This window comes from Grampus griseus, assembly GCF_964374135.1.
Source record: "Grampus griseus genome assembly, chromosome: 9".
Taxonomy (NCBI): Eukaryota; Metazoa; Chordata; class Mammalia; order Artiodactyla; family Delphinidae; genus Grampus; species Grampus griseus.
In genome coordinates, this window is record NC_139003.1 from 43,303,004 (window position 1) to 43,321,870 (window position 18,867).

Sequence of the window (18,867 nt, forward strand, 5' to 3'; positions counted from 1 at the left end):
CTCTATTTCTTACATATGAAAACCTTACCTTTTAATTATAATAAAGTGTGAATCCTTCTATAACCTGGATTTTTAAAAGGTATCTCCCATTGGGGTAATGAAAAAGGATGTTAATGTACTAGCTTCCTTGAAAATATTTTAACATTTTCATACAATACTAGAAATACTCACCTTTTCCCACTTTTAGCCTAATAGTAGTTTCTTGTATTTATAAAATAACCACACTCAAGTCTTACCGTGGAGAAGCAACATTTTTAGTTCCGTTCAATTTCTTCACTTTAAATAAATAAAGAAATCAACTATATAACCCTCTGATTACAAATCAAATCCAAGATATTGTTTGACAATAAGATGCTTTTATTAAACTCGATACATTTAATATATAAGAATTCTGTGAAAAAACTGGGGTATCAAGTAGGATCTGGGTCTTTGCATTACAAAGTCTGCCCCCAAAAGATGTCATCTCACTATATACTGTGGCTGAAAGCATACAGATGACCAAAAAGCAGCAACATCCTTTCCTGGTAAGACAAGTTCAACTGACTTGCCCATAGTATTACAAGTCCTCCTAGAAAAATTAAAAGTCCCCATCCCCATCTCTACCTATTATCTCCTGGCAGGTGAGCTGTATGAAGCACCTTCATCTGTGCTTGGCATGAGGTCCACACATGATCAGCCTTGGGAAGGCCATCTTCCCCTCAACCAGACAACTCTACTTCAACTATTCTGAAACTCCTTGGAGGGGTGAAACTTCTGGAAAAATGAAAGAGAGCAAGAGAGAGAAAAGGTCTGAATATTGAAAGGAATATACAAATGATCAAATTCAGCTGCACCCAATGCCAAGGGGAAGGCTGAATAAGTTAGAAAACAAGCAATTTTGCAAAATGCTTTCTGGTATGACAAAACCTGACCAGTGTCTCGCTCTTCCTGACATACCAGTTGTGAAGGCCACTCATTCTCTTACCAGCTATGGGCGTCTCCACGATGAGGTGTTTGTGGTTGGTAAACAGTTCAGTGGAGTCTTGCTCTACTGATCTTTCTTCTAGGTCTGATTCTGGGATCGTAGCACAGCCACCTAGTTGAAAAATACCAACAATATTTTAAGCAATGTGTAGAAAAATCTACCTCTCCATACGGCAACCTCAGCTTAAGAACGTACCAGTCATGAAGATGATAAATAAAGAGACAACAATCTTCAGGAGTAGGCCAAAAAAGAATAATCTTAAATGTTTCTCTTTCGGTGAAAATGCTGGGAATGAGTCATTGCCTTTAAAGACATACTGATGAGCACTTAGCAACAGCAGCGATGGTGTTGTCTTAAAATTTAACCCTTTTAAAGTCAGAAAGGACAAAATCTATAGCATATGTGATATCCATACTATAATGGTACCTCAACAGAAATTCCCTTTAATACCAGAGCATCAGAAACTATAAAAGAAACAAAGCACATCGACTGTGAGGGAAAGAAAACTTCCCTGAAGAAAGAGGAAGGCCACTGGTGTTCTGAGTTGGTGACTATGGTGGTATTTCTCAGGAATTTGATTCTATTCCTGAATCCCAACACCTTACAGCAGAGACACAAACACTTCATAATTCACAGCAAAGCCATGAATGCATTGTGGAAGCTTTCAATTCCAAGTCAATTCCAAGGTGACTTGAGGATAAGCTGGGACCACTGCGCTTTGAAAATATTAGGTATAAGCCATTTGATTTTATCCACCAAAATATTGTACGGAGAACTCATGCTGAGAATTTCCTGACTACATCTGTAACTTGATTTGACTAATTTGATTAATTTCCTGGAAATGTACTAACATGCTGTATACTGTACACATTTTTCCCCAAAGCCATTCTTCTTGTAAATAAAGTGTGATTTTTCCTTTTCTGAGGCTTCTCATACACTGAGTCCAAAGCCTCCATATTCAAGTTTGGCTTTATGTGTGAGGGGGTTTATAAAGAGAGAGTACCAGCAGCACTGATGTGTAAACCACGTCACTCAAATGAGAGTGAAGTCAAGATCCCAGGTCTGAAGGAAAGTACACCTTACCATCCATCCCTCTGGATCAGCTCCGAAAAAGAAATCGATGTTGAGGGAAACTTGAAAGACAAGGATTTCCACACTCATAAAATAAGAATCAGAGGTAGTCTCAGAGGTTTCCCAAACAGGAAATGTTAGAATTATCCATCAATGCAATGGAACTTGCCCTGCTTTACCTTAAAATAGCTAGGGCCCCATCCAGAAGGAGAACCAGGCTTATTTTTAATCTGTTTAAGTAAAAACAAACAAAAATTTCAGAGTAAGCAGTAAAAGGAGAGAAATAAAATATAAAATTTCCAAACTAACAGAGACCTTCTGAAGCCCACTGTAGCAATGCTTCTCAAAAGGACCAGCCTTAAAATTTCCAATCTATCTAAGCCAATACTTTTGTCACGTATAATAAAAATGAATAAAAGGAATTACTAGAAAAATAAAATGAACAATATATAGGCCCTTATCTTTTAGATTCAATCATTGTAAAACGCACACTGTCAATTGCTACAAGTTTCTCAATGCTTATTCTCAGTTTCAAGTAACAGACAGTTTGCAGACAGATGCTAGTCTTCTATTCACACTTTGAACAGCACTGATTTCAAGATATGGTCTACATTAATATGATACATGGAATTATAGTTAAAAATAATAATTCAGCCAACTCCTAATTATCAGACGTTCAAATAGCCAGTAAACTCATTCTGGCAACAGCAGGGGCTTCTCACAACTTATGTACCTCCCTTCTACTCCAGTATCTGTCCGGCAGCTCCCTCCTTGCATAATGTACAGAACAGCCCCCCTCTCCCCACCAACATGGGATGTCTAGGCTCTCCTTTGCCCACTGCTGGTACAATTATGGAGATCCACTTCTATCCCTGTGCTCTCGTGTAAAAAGGAGTTTCATTAAGGAACCTGGGATCCCAAGTCAGAACTCTGGGGGCATTTTCATAAGGAACAATGTCATAAGTGGTGGCTTCATTCTAGAGTCCTATTACAATTAAATGCTTAAAACACTTTTCTGGAGTAATCTGGAACCCTAACGCCTGCAGGTGAAATTTGAAAGCATGAAGCATGCATCACAAATTGCAAACAGTATCTATAGCATTTGGAACAAGACAGTTTATAAATTGGAGATTACACCCGTGATGTTTAAGAGGATGTTTTTGAGACATTTCACTATGCTCCCTCTTCCTCTGAATTGTTACCAATCAAATTATGTGCATGACCATTTGTGTTAACTAAACCTGGCTGTAAAAATTTGTTGCTTTGCAAATTAGTAGAACATCAAGATATATAGCAATCCTCCTATATATAGAATAGATAAACAACAACAAGTATAGCACAGGGAACTATATTCAATATCTTGTAATAACCTATAATGGAAAAGAATCTGAAAAAGAATAGATAAATATATATGTATATGTATAACTGAATCATTTTGCTATATATCTGAAACACTGTAAATCCACTATACTTAAATTTAAACATTTTTTAAGAAAATTTTTCTGGCTACAATCCTCATGTAGCCAGAAATTTATTTAAGTAGAAAATCTTACCAAAAATTCTGAACAATAGGAGATCACCCTATATTTATAAAGATAATTCAACTCTAGGGTTTTTTTTTTTTTTTTTTTTTTATGGATTACAAGCTATCCCTAAACCTGTTTCTGCATTCAAAAGCAAATTATAAAATTGTTGAAACTTCTTCCTCACCAGGTGGAACATATTTTATCAACAAGGGAATTACACTAAGGAAATGCTACCCACTGTCAGAAAAACAAACAAACAAAAACAATAAAAAAGAGCTCAGGGACTTCCCTGGTGGTCCAGTGGTAAAGAATCTGCCCTCCAATGCAGGGGATGCGGGTTCGATCCCTGGTCAGGGAACTAAGATCCCACATGCCGTGGGGCAACTAAGCCTGCAGCCAGAACTACTGAGCTCTCGAGGCTCAACTAGAGAGCCTGTGTGCTGGAAACTACAGAGCCCACGCACCCTGGAGCCTACTCGCCAGAACTAGAGAAGAGGAATCCCGCAAGCCACAACTAGAGAGAAGCCTGCACGCCGCAATGAAGAGCCCACACTCCGCAACGAAAAATCCCGCATGCCTCAACAAAGATCCTGCTTGCCGCAACTAAGACCCAACGCAGCCAAAAATAAATTAATAAATAAGTCTTAAAAAAAAAAAAAGCTCAGGTCCTCTCTGTAGGTTGCTATAGCATGAACTATAAAAGTTATAGGGTTCAAAGGTCAAGATAGGAGGCCAAGCAGAAACAAATGTAACTGTCTAGAATACCAGAGATCAAAATCAGAATGCAGGGTAAGCACTGGTATTCTGGAAAATATGTAACCAGCTGGCTTTCAAGGAAAAAAGGTAAAGCCCTAATCTGTAGTGTCTGCCCATTTCTTTGGTATAAATACTCCTATCATGGCCAGTTTCAAGCAACCAACGTGACATCACCAAACGTGGAGCTTGGCAGAGATGTGTAAGAGGACACCATGAGATAGCACTTTCACCATTCAGATTCCGTAGACAAAAACAATCTCAAGAGCATAGAGAATAGTAAAATGTAGTAATAACTAGTGAAGGGTTCTGAGGTGTATTATCTTTGTTCTTAATACAACTTACTTGGTTGTAAAGTTTACATAATTTAATTTTTAATAACGGCTGAATTTGTTAACTGGCTCACAGAATTCCTAAAAATTCAATGATTGGTTCTCACCAGCCAGTGTGAGCCAGCTCCAGCACTGAATGCGGGCTTATTTGTAGGGAATTTAACAAAGCCTCGATTCAAACCATGGCTCAGCATTTATGAGCCAAGTGACCTTCCTGAGCAAATTATTGCACTTTAATGAGCCTCAGTTTCCTTAACTATAAACAGAGACTATGGCAGCCCTACTTCATAAGGAAGAAATTGATGAGCATGTGTAAGTGCTTGGCATATTGAAAAACACATTAAGTTCTGACTATTTACTCTCATGTCAAAGTTAGGAACACTAAAAGAAGAGTAGAGTGAAAAGGCCAAGACGGAAGTCCCTAAAGTTGGAAGTCTGAAGGGGTAGGGTTCACACAGCTGATACAGCCATGGGGCCAAAAGACACAGCTCTGCAGCAAAAAAAAGAGTGTTCAGACACCTTAAACATGTGGCCACCTCTGAAGCTGACTACTCTATTTACTCACGCTACTTGATCTGCAGAGTTCTATTTGATAGATACTTGATTATAACCCAGATGAATTCTGGTGGCCCAGCTTACCTGCCTCACCATCTACCTTGTAACTCAGGTAACCTAAACCGGGGGTTGGCCAGATAGTACGTATTTTTTAAGCTCTGTGGGCCATCTGGTCTCTGGTGCAACTGCTCAGTTTTGCCATTGTAGTGCAAAAGCAGCCAAGGACAAAATGTAAACATGAATGAGCATTAGTTGTGTTCCAATAAAACTTTATTTACTAAAACAGTCAGATCTGGCCCATTGGCTGTAGCTTGCCAAAGCCTGGCCTAATACAAGGCTCACAGAAAGCTACTCTTCAACTGCATCCTAATTCTAAAGGTTCCTAGAGGCATTTAACACTGCCAGATCATCTCATAGTATTACTATAACAATAGCAATAAGGAAGAGGAAGAGGAGGAGGAATAATAGTAGCAGTTCTTTAAAACAATATTATTTGCCCTACTGCTACAAATGCTCTTTTTGTTTGGGCAGTGATAAGCTTTTTTTTAAAAAAAAAATAGACTAATTTTTAGAAGATTTTTATATGTACAGAAAAATTTAGTAAATGGTACAGAGAATTCCCATATATTCTCCACACAGTTTCTCCTATTGTTAACATATTGCATTAGCATGGTACATTTGATCAATGAACAAATGCTGATACATTATTAGTAGTTAAAATCTATAGCCTATTCAGATTTCCTTAGTTTTTACCTAACATCCTTTTCTGTCTCGGGATCCCATCTAGAATACCCCATGACATTAGTTGCTGCATCTCCTTTGGCTCTTCTTGGTGGTGACAGTTTCTCAGACCTTCCTTACTTTTGATGGCCTTGAAGTTTTGAGGAGTATTGGTCAAGCATATTGCAGAATGCCCTTCTCCTGGAATTTGCTTAATATTTTTCTCATGACTAGATTGGGGGAAAATTTTTAAGACAGTTTCTTTTCATAAATTCTTAGAATTTCCCAAATTTTAGGATTGTCTCCAGTTGTTCTTCTTTTCCTCTATCAAAAGTGAAACCCAGGTGGGCAGTGAATGGGGAGGCCTCTTAAGGCAAAGGAGGCCAACAGCAAGGCTTGACTTAGACTGTGAAGTTCTCAGGAGTGGGTCAGTCTGGGTCTAGCTGTTGGACGCAGGCAGGTTGTCAGTTGCCCCAACTGTAAAGAGAGAGTTTTAATGAGGCCTATTGTGAGGATTATGTGAGACCGTGTACACTGAACACAGTGCTCAGCACAAAGTACATTTTACCATCTCTGTTTTCTACGAATTTTCTTGGCATAGATACACTTTCCACACCGTATCGGTGGAATCAAAGAACTTTAGCTTTTAGTGCAACCACCTTCATTTAGGAGACATCAAAACAGAGGCTCAGAGAGGGTAGCGGATGTCCCTCATATCCTAGAGCCGATTCCTGATTCTCCTGCTTCCTAAACCATTAGCGCTTTCTCAAGAATACCTTTTTTCCCATCAAGATCTCAGTGGATTTGCTTGTGAGTTGGCTTTCCTAACCAGTACTTCCTTTCAGTGATACAGAAAACCCAGAAGGTTGGCAAGCTGTTCTTTGGGTATATTTTAGGACTTTGCGGATTTATATTCTTGCAACAGAGACCTTTGCAATCAACTGAGTGTATGGGTGCAAATGTTCCATTCCTTCAGGGAGGAAAAATTTTTTTTTCTTCTTTTTTCTTCATATATTTAAAAGCAATCAAACAAGGAGACACTTTGAGAATCACAAATGACCACAGACCATGCTCTGACTTGCCAGCCAAAGAATCTTCTGTTCACATGCTTGAATTGCCACTAAGAATTTAAAACAGCAGAAACCTCAAAAATATACACCAGTGACATTTTTCTTTTAATCAAGATTTACTTGATGGATAAAGTGTTTTTGAAGTTAACATTCAGATTTCATTTCAAAGGTTTATAATTCACATGAAGTGTGGCGAATGGGTGCTTTGAAAAGAATATTTCACTATCTTAAATATGAAAAGTTTCCCTAAGAGACTATGAGTAGTTAAAAAATTCTCCGAAAATATATTCATTTGAAATAGTTTTACTCTTTATTCTCTCTCAGTCTCCCTCACCCTCTCCCTCTCTCTCTCTGTAAATGTGTACACACAACCACACATAGGCATTAAAGATATGTATAAGAGTTTTCCTGATAATTCTCCTCTACTCTCTTCATTCTTCTGTTTTCTTAAAATATATTTTTTTAGCCCAAGGAGAATGTAAGCTATAGAAAGCCAAGAATCCTACTGTATGTTTGTGTAGCAATTTTAACCAAGTATTTATAAATTTTTTGACAAAATGCAAGAATGGAAGGAAGAGGGGTGGGTAAAAGAGAGAAGGAGATAGAGGATGAAAAGGATAAGTGGGGAGGGGAGAATAAATTATCAACATATTCCATTTTTCTGTGTACACTTCTACAGATGATATTTGGGGTGACTTACTGAAGGTATAGATGATAAAATATTAAAGAATAAAAAATACAATAGCAGTTAGAAAAATTTAATTCAGAGTAGGAGGTATAGCTAGGAAAAATTGTGTCAGATAAAGACTTACGCAAGGGCTGCCATGGAAAGAAACAGCAAAAGGCTTGGAGGAAGAGTGGGGCTGCACTTCCCCTGTTAATTCTCCACTGACTTCTCTTCTTCCACACTGGACTTCAAAGGGCCCAATCCATCTTGTACTTGGACTTAACATTTCCTTAAGAACACACCATAATTGGTAAAGCTATGCTTGTTGGAAATTTTTTGACTAATGGTGTGTGTGTGTGTGTGTGTGTGTGTGTGTGTGTGTGTGTGTATGACTCTGTTCTGTGCTTATGGGCCATTTTAGAAAGCCAATACTTCTGTGAAATTGGGTTTACCAAGGTGCTTACTAAGTAGATGCTCCAGAAAACTATATATATATAGGAGATTGTTGAAAATACAACAGTCAGACCTTGTCAAAGCACATCTTGGAAATAAAGCCCTCAAGAATGTAATGTATCATTGAATGAGTTCTTACCACAGCATGGCAAATCACGTTGATATCATATGGTGACACTGCTTCTCTGAAGGAGGAACTGGAGATCATACGTCAATATCGTTCTCATCTCCCCTTCCATTCTGCCCTTTACTTTGTTGTAATGTAGAGGCATCTCACACTTAACCTGGTACAGTTTTACAGTTTCAAACTCAGGAAACCAGAAGAAAACAATGCCTTTCTATATAGTCTTATGTTTCCAGTTCCAACATATGATATTTGTTTTTCTATGTTTCTTTTAAATCCATTCGATAACTTTTCTTTCTCCCTATATTTGCAGATGACATGCTGACTGCTAGACAGTAGCTCATCTACTAGCAACAGAGATAATAATGGTGAACCAGTGAGAGGCAGGTGAAGTTCACTGTAATGTGTGTCCAACATGATGCCTGTGGAATGTTTGGGATTTCATTTCCACTACCTAATAATAAACTTTGATCCCCCCCCCACACCCGGTAAGAACTTAAAATGTGTTCAGGACTATGCACATATACCTATGTTAGAAAATATTTCCATTTTACACCTCATAGCAGAGACCAAGTTTGTGAATAAAAGGAAGTCTGATATATTTTAAGAGGTCTAGCATGTGTCTCAACAAGTTTTAAAAATCCCATAAAGACTGAATACTAAGTCCCTTGGGGTATAAGGGCTCCAGTCAGAGAATCTGGATTTAAGAGGGCAGGGTCCTCCTGGCATTAAGATGTTTCCACAACTTGAATAATGATAGGTGTCCAACTATTCTTTTAGCTGGACCACCACTTAGAATTTAGGTCCACTTAGTACAAAGGATTAAGAAATACAGGAACATAGCCATTTTCATCCATTGATAATTATGTAAACAGAATATACCAAGCAGAAAAAAGTCCTATTTACAAAAAAGCAAGCACAGTCCATAAATCCTAAAGATTGGAACAGATCCAGGTTAAGAAGTTCACCAGATGTCAGTCCGTAAACAGGGCTTCATAAAGTGAATTCCCCAATTAATTGTTGGTAAGAGTGATCTCTATACTATGTTAGTGCATTATGATCCCCTACCATATGTAGGTGAATTGTCTGGTCCTATAGATCATTAGTCAGTTATGATAAAACAGAACTCAGGGGAAAGAAGTGGGGTAGGCACAATTTTTTCTGATACAGAGAGAAGGTCCCATAAAGTTACTGCTCAGGAACTCGGAGATTTCTTCACTGAAGGAGATGAGAACTCTCCCATTTATTTGCATTACATCTGTTTTTCTAACACATTTAGTTCTTAACCTGGAGTACTTGGAAAGACACACACCAGTAAAAACATAAACGTGGAAGTTAAAAAAAAATAAAACTACTCACTATTTTGTTAAAGTCTCCAATCACAATGTTTTCCCACATGTTAACAAGGCCATTAAATCCTCCAAACAGGAATACAAAAGTATTACCCAGCCATGGTGAGAAGGTGAGGAAGAAGAGAAAGTTAATATTTGCTTTTTCTTGCCAGTTGATCAATGTCTAGAGCACTCTCCAAGGAAATGCAAGATCTGTTGTCTTTCAACTAGATCTTTTCTATACTGATAAGTATAGCACTTTCTTGTTCAGAAAGAAGGTGATTGTGGTATTTAATTTCCATTTTGTTTCTAAATCCTAAGGCAATCCAATGTACAACTGGAAAGACACATAATTTTAAGACATTTCCATTTCAAATACTTTCCTAACTCCCTCTTCAGAGACCAACTCTCTCTCAAAAGTATACACGCACAAATAAAACATTATAGCTACAGTTGAGAAGGAAAGGAAGCCAATAGTTCTGCAATTATAATTACTAAAAAAATGAAAGAGTAAGAACATAACTCTACTTTGCCTGGACACCACATAATAAGAGAGCCAGTGTTCTTCACAGTTCCCTCTTGCATCAAGTGGTTATTAATTCCTCAGTGATCCTGGCAACATTTCTTCAACTTGAGTTTCTTTCCACAACCCAATTAAAAGCCATAATCTTGACCAAACTGTGTTGTTTTTAATAATGACAGAGTTTAGGTGGTGATTTTGAAACTGAGAGTTCAGCTGGGTCACTTCAGTTATACACAGGTTGAGGGAAAAGAGTGAAGAACACAACGTCTCTGGAGAGCACCTGTTTCATCATATTCGTTCACAAATGAGGAAACTGAACAAGCACTCAGGACTCATTCCTAAACAACTCTGTTATCTAATGATATATTTCTACAATAGTCCATTAAACAATGTCATATTTTGCAAAAAGGGAAATGTACACAAGATGATAACCAGCCCATTGATAGTGGAAAGGGACATCCAAAATGGGACATGGCAACTATCATTGTGTCTAGAGCAAAGTCACATAAGTCTGGGACTTAGTTTCTTTTTTTCTAAATTCAGAAAATATAGCATTTTACTTTATGAGAGATGAAGATTAAATTGGTCAGTGCTTGTAATACAGTTATCACAGAGCCTGGCACAGAGTACGCCCCCAATAAATGTTGGGCTATTATTTTCAGTACTAACCTCCAACATACGTTAGTCATTACGTTACAGCCAATTACACATGAAACTACAAGCCATGAGCACGGCATGAATTTATATTTGATGCTGTAAAAAATGCTCAGGTAAACCCAGAAGATGGGGTAGGCAGACCAGTGGTGGAATGTTTCTAGCTGGACCCAGTGGTCAAAGCCAAAATTGTCAACCAGGCATCAAAATTATTCACTTGAAAAACAGTGCACACATCCTTTATAGGATGAAACCACTGATAATCTACTATCCTAGATAAACACTATTCTGAGATCAAAACAGGAATTTTAAAAGGGCTCAAATGATGATGATGATGATCAGGGGTGCATAATCACATTCATTGTTTTCTATTTACCAGCAGTGCCATTACTACTGAGAAACACAAACCCACAAGATAATATGACATAAATGGATGAAACATTAAGATAAAAGGGTAAAACAGTGGTAGGTTTGCTTTCTCATGGGAAATTGAAATGGCCAGCAGATGAACCTTAAAAGAGGAAGTCTGCTGACCTAGTGTTACTAAACATCGGAGGCAGCCAAGGAGCGGAGGAATAAAGCAATGTATTTAAATGTATGCCTTGAAGGAAGCAAACACCAATTATTTTTATATGATTTTAATTCTCCTAGTGAATACTTTATGGGTGCTGGCAAGTCCTTGTGGAAAAGGAAGGGATTATAAATGAAGGATTCAGTGGCAATTGCCTGCCAGTGCTCTAAGAACTAACACTTAACAAAGGGTCGTTTAGTTCATACTTCATCTCTAAAGCTAAAGAAATTTTAAGAATCCTTAAAAAAACAGTATAGTGTTATATTCCCATATACAGTCCTTTTTATTTTAATTTCCAGATTGTTCTATAGCCTGCATGATAAACAAATAAGCTTCGCAAAGGAAAATAAACAGATAGAGGAAAATAGTTAATTTTTTTTCTTTTTCATGCAAAGAGTGGATGCTTAATATATACTTGTTGATTTGGAAAGGAATTCATGAAATTTGAGCAAATACATAGGAAATACAGTCTTTACAAAAGTTATCTTTGAAGAATGCTCTACCACATCATTCCAATATTATGCACTGGTGACAGTCCACTAATGTACAGGCTAGTAAATCTGGGGAAATGCCCCATCAGCTCCTGTATTCTATCTTGTTTCTCAAAATCTTAGCCCATTAACTCTAGAAAATTCTCATATTATGTAAAATGAAATCTCTCTAGCTAACATCTTGCTCTTAAAATTCTCCAGGTGCTTCAAGAGCATGGACTCTGGAGCCAGACTGTCAGAATTTTAATCCCAGCCCCACCATTACTTTTTTTTCTTTTAACTGTTTACTTGATCTTTCTCTGCCTCAGTTTCCTTATTTGTAAAATGTAGATGATAACTGTACCTAGCTCATAGGATAATTGTAAAGATTAAATGAGTTAATTTATATGAACACTTCAAATAATGCCTGGTTCATAGTAAGTGATACATTAAGTGTTATAATAATAAGTATTACTATTATTCTCATCATCTTTGCCTTATATTGCCAAAATTCCCACACCTAAGCCTGAGGTTCTCATGTAAGCTGAGGGAAAGAAGGGTGGTGAATTTTCAGAAGGCAGAGAGCAGCAGCTACAGCTGCCTGACCTCCAGGAATACAAACTGTCGTGTTAGCTAGTCAAGGAAAACCTTAACTGGTTGTCTGGCCTAGTTAAAAAAAAACAAAAAAAAACAGTAGCCAGTAGGAAATAACAGCTTGATAAAGAACAAGGACTGGGGTCTAGATAAATAATAAAGGACAACAATAAACATCAAATCAGGAATAATCTACTGTCTCTTGACCCCCACTTTCCTGCATCTTCTTCCATTTCTTTACTCCTCTTGGCAGCAAAACTTCTCCAAAGAATTGTCTGTATTTGCTATTTTTAATTCTCTTCCTTTCTCTTGTACAACCATCCCAGTCTAGACCTGGCCTCTACCACTCCACAAATAGTTGCTTTATTCAAGATCACTAGTGACCTCCACGTTGCTAAATCTATAGTTTTCAGCCCTCAACTTACTTGACCCATTAGCATTTGACACAGCTGATCATTCCACCACCTTTTAAAACTCTTTCTTCACCTGACTTCCAGGATGCCACATTCTACTGATTTTCCTCTTACCTCACTGTATGCTCCTTCTCAGCATCCTCTGCTGGTTCCCCCTCTTCTCCCAAACTCCTAAAATTCTGACTCTCCCAGCACTCGGTCTTTGATTCTCATCTCTTTTCTAAAATCACTCCCTTGGTGACCTTATCCAGTCTCATGGCTTTAAATAACACTTTCGTGCTGACAACTCCTAATTTTATAACTCCATCCCAGATTTCTCTCCTGAACTTCAGACTTGTATATCCAACTACTTAGTCAATATCTCCACTTGGACATCTTATAGCATCTCAAACTCAACATATCCCAAACTGTACTCCTGATCTCCCCCACAAACCTGTTCCACCCCACAGCCTTTCTCCTCACAACTTCATCCTTCCTGTGGTTCAAGCCAAAACTCTTGGGGTTGTCCTGGATTCTCTTCTTCCTTTCACACAACACGGCCACTCTGTTAGGAATTCTGTTGTCTTTACATTTAAAATGTATCCAGAATCAGATCACTTGTCATCACCTTCAGCACTACTACCACTTTGGTGCAATCCACCATCATCTCTTACCTGAACTATTGCCAAATTACTTACCTGAGTAACCTTCAAACTGACTGCCCACCTCTACCTTTGACCACCCCCACCCCCATAGTCTATGCACAATAGCAGGCAGGGATCCTTTTAAAATGTAAGATGATATTCCTTTCTTCAAAATGGTCCTCCCCACTTCACCCAGAAAAAAGCAAAAGTCAGCCAAAGGCTGTACATGATCTCACCCCTCTGACCTCATCTCCTACCACTCACTACTGGCCTCACTATTGGCCTCTTCGATGTCCTTGGAACATGCCAGGCTCATTCTCCTTACCTGGGACACACCTCTCTGATCTCTGCATGGATAAATCCCTCACTTCTTTAAGTCTTTGTTCAAAAGTTGCCTTCTCAACAAAGCCTACCCTCAACCCAATTTAAAATTATAATCTTGTAACTGCCTCTTTTCTGACATTTCTTTTTCCATAGTACTTATCACCTTTTAACACTAACACTTGTTATTTTCTAACATACTACATAGTTTACTTCTTTATCATGCTATTTTTATCGTCTCCCCCGCTAGAATGAGGGTTCCAAAATTTCGGGGATCTTGGGCTATTTTGTTTGTTGCTGTATCCCAAGCCCTGGAATACTTCCTGGCACACAGTAGGCACACAATAATTACAGGCTGCCTTGAGTGAATGAATTTAGGCTAAGGGATTAGTAAGAAGAAATGGAAACCAAAATTCATTCTATTTTTTACATAATATTATCTACATTTTCCACTGGGAGGTTGAAAATAATTACAGCAGAATGTAGTATAGTACCTCCTATTCCTATGCCCCAGCACACGTGGTTGCTCTGTGGATCAAAAAAGCTTCTCAAAAAGTTCTTTGTGTTAATTAATACACATCTTTAAGAAATGAATCTTCCTGGATGATAACACATGGAGAATCTGTGAGACTGAGTAGGTACAACAACAAAATGTTCAGCCCAGAAAAGAAATAAGATCCCAGTAGTAATTTCTGTAGGAGCTAAAGTTAAAAAGAAGTAACAGAACACTTGTAATTCTATTTCTTGATAACAGTCATTTGTGGATGAAGGAACTGCAAAGGAAGGTACAAAGACATCTGTCTGCTTGGGAAATTTCTCAAAACAAATGAAAAAGGATCTATCTTATTTCCACTGGGGCATCAAGTTATGGTCTGGAACAGTTTATTATTCCCGGGCTACTTCAAATCTAAACGTGTTTTTAAAAGCAAGCCCAATGAAAGATTAGATAAACAACTGGACAATGTTTTTTACACTCTGGTAACATAAACATTTCAAATTCCTCCCTAACTCTTGACTAGCATAAATCTCTTATTCCAGAGAAGGTAAAATATCCTCAAAGTTTAAACATTACTTTGAATTATTCACATTTACCTCCATTTCCATCTTATACTTTCTTGGCAATAAAAAGCCAGGTTTTGTCCAAACTATGGTAGGATGACTCTCTTCCAATTGTAAAACAACTTGGACTAACCCCAGCTCTGCTTCCTTTGAAGATAGAATAAGCAGCCCCTCCCAACAGTTTCTTTTCTCTTCTTTCTTACCTCCTATACATCCTGTACTGCCCTTTTTCAAACCAAACCTTTAAAAAACACAGAGGGAAAATTTGAAGCTGTCTGCCTATAACTGAGCTATGAAAACAATTTTTAAATGGTGTCAAACACAAAAGAGATAGGTTGAAAGAGTCAGTAAGGCAAGAAAACATCAGGGTGAGGAGAGCTCTCTCTGGCTGAGAAAGGGAGGCATAGAGTAAGACCTATCTAAGAGAGGAAGCTCTGTGGAAATGCCGCAGGGGATAAAAGGAAGGGAGGGAGAGAATGGAGGAAAACAAAGGTGTGAAAATGCAGAGGGAATGAGGATAACCAGCCCACAGTACAACCCACATGTCAGAATACTTAGGAATAAAAGGGGGTGGCTAGGAGAGAAAAGAAAATACTAGGCTGATAGAGCTGTTCTGTTTGTATCATGTTCCACAGTCTGTGAAACCTTCTCACTTGACCTTGGTCCTCACAACAACTTTGAGTGGAGAGTAGGTAAAAATTTGCACCCCCAGACTCCAGGAAAACTGCCCACTCAGCTCCTGGGCAAGTCACTTAATAATTCTGAATCTCTATTTCCTCATTTGCAAAGTGGGAATAATATCTTCCTAACAAATGATTATGAGGAGTAAATGAGCTATTACATAAAGCATCAAAGTCCTGCTCAATAACTGGTAGCACATTGTGGTAGAGAGCAAGACAGAAAGCAAAAATTGAGGGGGCTCCTAAGAAGTACAGACAGAAATGTGCAGTACAAACAATGCAGACAACTGAAGATCCAGACTTTGGGTTCTGAGGGGTGAAAACCGGATGCAATTTTTGTATGAGAATATGGAAAGGAGGACCATGCTGCACGAAGGGACAGGATTAGAGGCTTATTTATCATAGTTGAATAATTACATTAGTACCATTTTTAATTACTTTTTATGTGCTAGTCATAGTGCTCCTTACTTTATATGTTTGCTCATTTTACAGCTGCCTAAAATGGTAGTTAGTAGTGTCTCATTTCACAGGTGGTGAACTAGACTCCAAAAAGTTTAAGTGACTTGCTCAAAGTCTTGTGCATAGTGAATGAGAGAATCTTTTATGTGCTGACTCCAAAATCCAGTCTTAAAACCATTCCAGAATCTTGTTTCTCCCTGATAGAAAGAAAAGACACACAGTAATGGGATTGTGAATTACTGTTTAAAGAATAAGAGTTTTAGATTGGCAAAAACAGGATCATGGTGTGTACCTCATACCCTCGACATCTGATCCCTCCCAATCTCATGCTCAAAAGAAAAATGAAAGGATTTGGAAAAGTGACTGAGGTTTCATCTCAGCAAAAAAGAAATCAGCATAGAAGTAACTAAAAGAGCCACCAGTGAAGACAGATCCTTAGACGTCTAAAAAGATCCTTAGACTGTTTAAAAAGAATTCAGAATTGATTGATGCTTCTATAGAATATAATTACAAAGGAGAGGAAGTGGCTCAGTAGATAGGATTTACAACTAGAAAGAAGTGAAACAGTAAAGTGGAAGATAATGTATGTTCAACAACACCGAGGAAAAGACAAAGCAGTCTTCTAAAAGTTGGGAAGTTAAAATGAGTTCATAGAGGAAATTTTTTAACTACAACAAAAGTAAAGAAAATGATTAAAAGAATGATCATAGGGAAAGAAATTAAGTCTTTCTCAGGATGCTGCACAGTGGTAGAACATTTGACATGAACACGAAGATCTGTTTTCCAAAGTTAGCAGAACTGTGCTCAAAAACTTAACAAAGTCCTGAGTGCAAACTCACTCAGAAGAAAACCTCAAGGGCAATCTCATGCATTATATATATGCAAAAATTCAAATTAAGACATTAGCAAATCAGTATGATATATTTAAAAACAACAATAAAGAAAAACTTATTCCAGGAATGCAAAAGGATTCAATTAATGTTAATTCTTCAAAACATTATATCAAAAAGAAATCTCAACAGAGGGTAATAATATTCATCACCCACTTCTGATTTTAAAAAAAAATCACCTAGTGAACTAGGAATAACTATCTGAAATTAACAGGCAATATTATGAATAAAGCAGATAAAAACATTCACATTAGTCAGGGTAAAGATGAGGATCCTGGCCACTTATCACTACTATTATTTAACATTATTCTAGAAATTCAAGGCAATATAATAAGATAAGAAAACAGGAAGAAATATATATGTTAGAAAAATGATTAAATGATTACATTTCCAGATAATATGATTGTACACCTAAAAAATTCCCAAGAATATGAAAGAAAAATATATTTGAATAGGTTGAAGATTTGATCATGTCCCTCTGCATTAACAGCATTTAGTTAGAAAACATAATGGAGGAATTATTGTACTCAAAAGGATACTAACTACATTTTTTAAAAAAACAGTAAAGATAAAATAACTAGGAAAAAAAAAGCCAAAGCCTATAGGTATACAACTAAATATTTATAGACAGCCATAAAAGATTTGAATAGATGGACAAAAATATAGCAAGATTCAGCATAAAAATAGTGTCAACTGTCTACAAATTGACTTTGAATCGTAATGCAATTTCGCTCTAAATCTCAAAGGAGTGTTTTAACTTGAAAATATGATGCTAAAGTGCATAACAAAGAATAAATGGTTGAGAAGAACCAGGAAATAATAAATAATGAATTGAGGAATTTGTTCCACCAATTTTAAAGTCTATTATACAGTTACGATAATTACAACAGCATTACTATCAATGTCAGAATAGATGGAGAGGAAAATGGAATAGCACAGAAATACCAAGGATAGTCCCATGTATATAAAAATATTTAGTATATTTTACAAGTGTATTTCAAATTAGTGGAAAATGATGTATTATCCAATAAAATATGCTGGAATATGGAGTAAAAAATTTTTAAAACCTGAAGTTAGATAGGTTTTTAAAACTCTAATAAATTTCAGATGGCTAAAAGAGCTCAATGTAAAATGCAAGAAGAAAAAAGTAAGAAAAAACATATTTGGAATCAATAAAGAAAAAATTAAATAGATTTGACTACCTAAAGGAAGTCATGTGAAAAAAGTCCAAACAAACAAATTACCTTAAGCAAAATTCAAAACAACCAAAACCCCAGAAAAAAATATTTGTAACATATATTAAAGAAAAGGAGTTAATTTCCTTTAGATACGAAGTGCTCTTCAAATCAAAAATAAAAGGTGATATTTTGATTTACAGAAACATGGGAAAGCATGAAGAATAATTCACAGAAGGAAAAATATAAAAGACTAATAAACAATAGGAATAGTGCACATTATCACAAAATTACGACAATAGAAAATCAAACGGCTAAAAATATTTTTTAAATTTAATCTTAATAAAACCACAGATGCACAATTAAAATTCCAGTTTCCACTTCTGATATCAACAAAGATGAAAAAGAATGATAATCATTGATGTCAAGGAGGTAGCAAAAAGTCACAGATGAACTTTTAAATCAAGAAGCACTTACTTGGGAGCAAGCTGGAAGCAGAAGCAGGTTTTTCAATTCTAGGCCCTTACTCTAAGGCAATAATCAAAGATGCATATAATATCCTCATGCAGATGTATAACACAGAAGTATTTATAATAATTTAAAAATAAAACTATCTAAATGTCCAACAATCAGCGTTACAGCATCTGTACACTCCTGTTACATATCTCTCACTCTAGAGATTTTGCAGGTAGTTTCCTGAACAAGCTCTGGTTTTCCACACTCATTTGCTCTTATTTAAATTATGTCCTCTGCCAGGAATGTCCTCCCCTAATTTCCTTTAAATTCATGTTCCTCATGAGTCAGTTTAAAGAATAATAATGACAGCTATGGTAATAATTATAGCAATAGTAATAGTGACAACAATGGCT

The 18,867-nt window shown here is 36.9% G+C and overlaps 1 protein-coding gene across 1 annotated transcript in view; it reads right to left on the minus strand.

Annotated features, from left to right (window-relative positions):
* Window positions 1-402: 402 nt before the first annotated feature.
* The window catches only part of BBS9 (Bardet-Biedl syndrome 9), a 441,327-nt gene continuing 422,862 nt past the window's right edge, over window positions 403-18,867 (minus strand). The window contains exons 22-23 of the mRNA XM_082662198.1: window positions 965-1,075; window positions 403-753 (exon numbers count right to left, since the gene is read on the minus strand). Coding sequence (XP_082518324.1) covers window positions 722-753; window positions 965-1,075 — 143 coding nt within the window. The 3' untranslated portion in view covers window positions 403-721. The remainder of the gene's footprint in view (window positions 754-964; window positions 1,076-18,867) is intronic.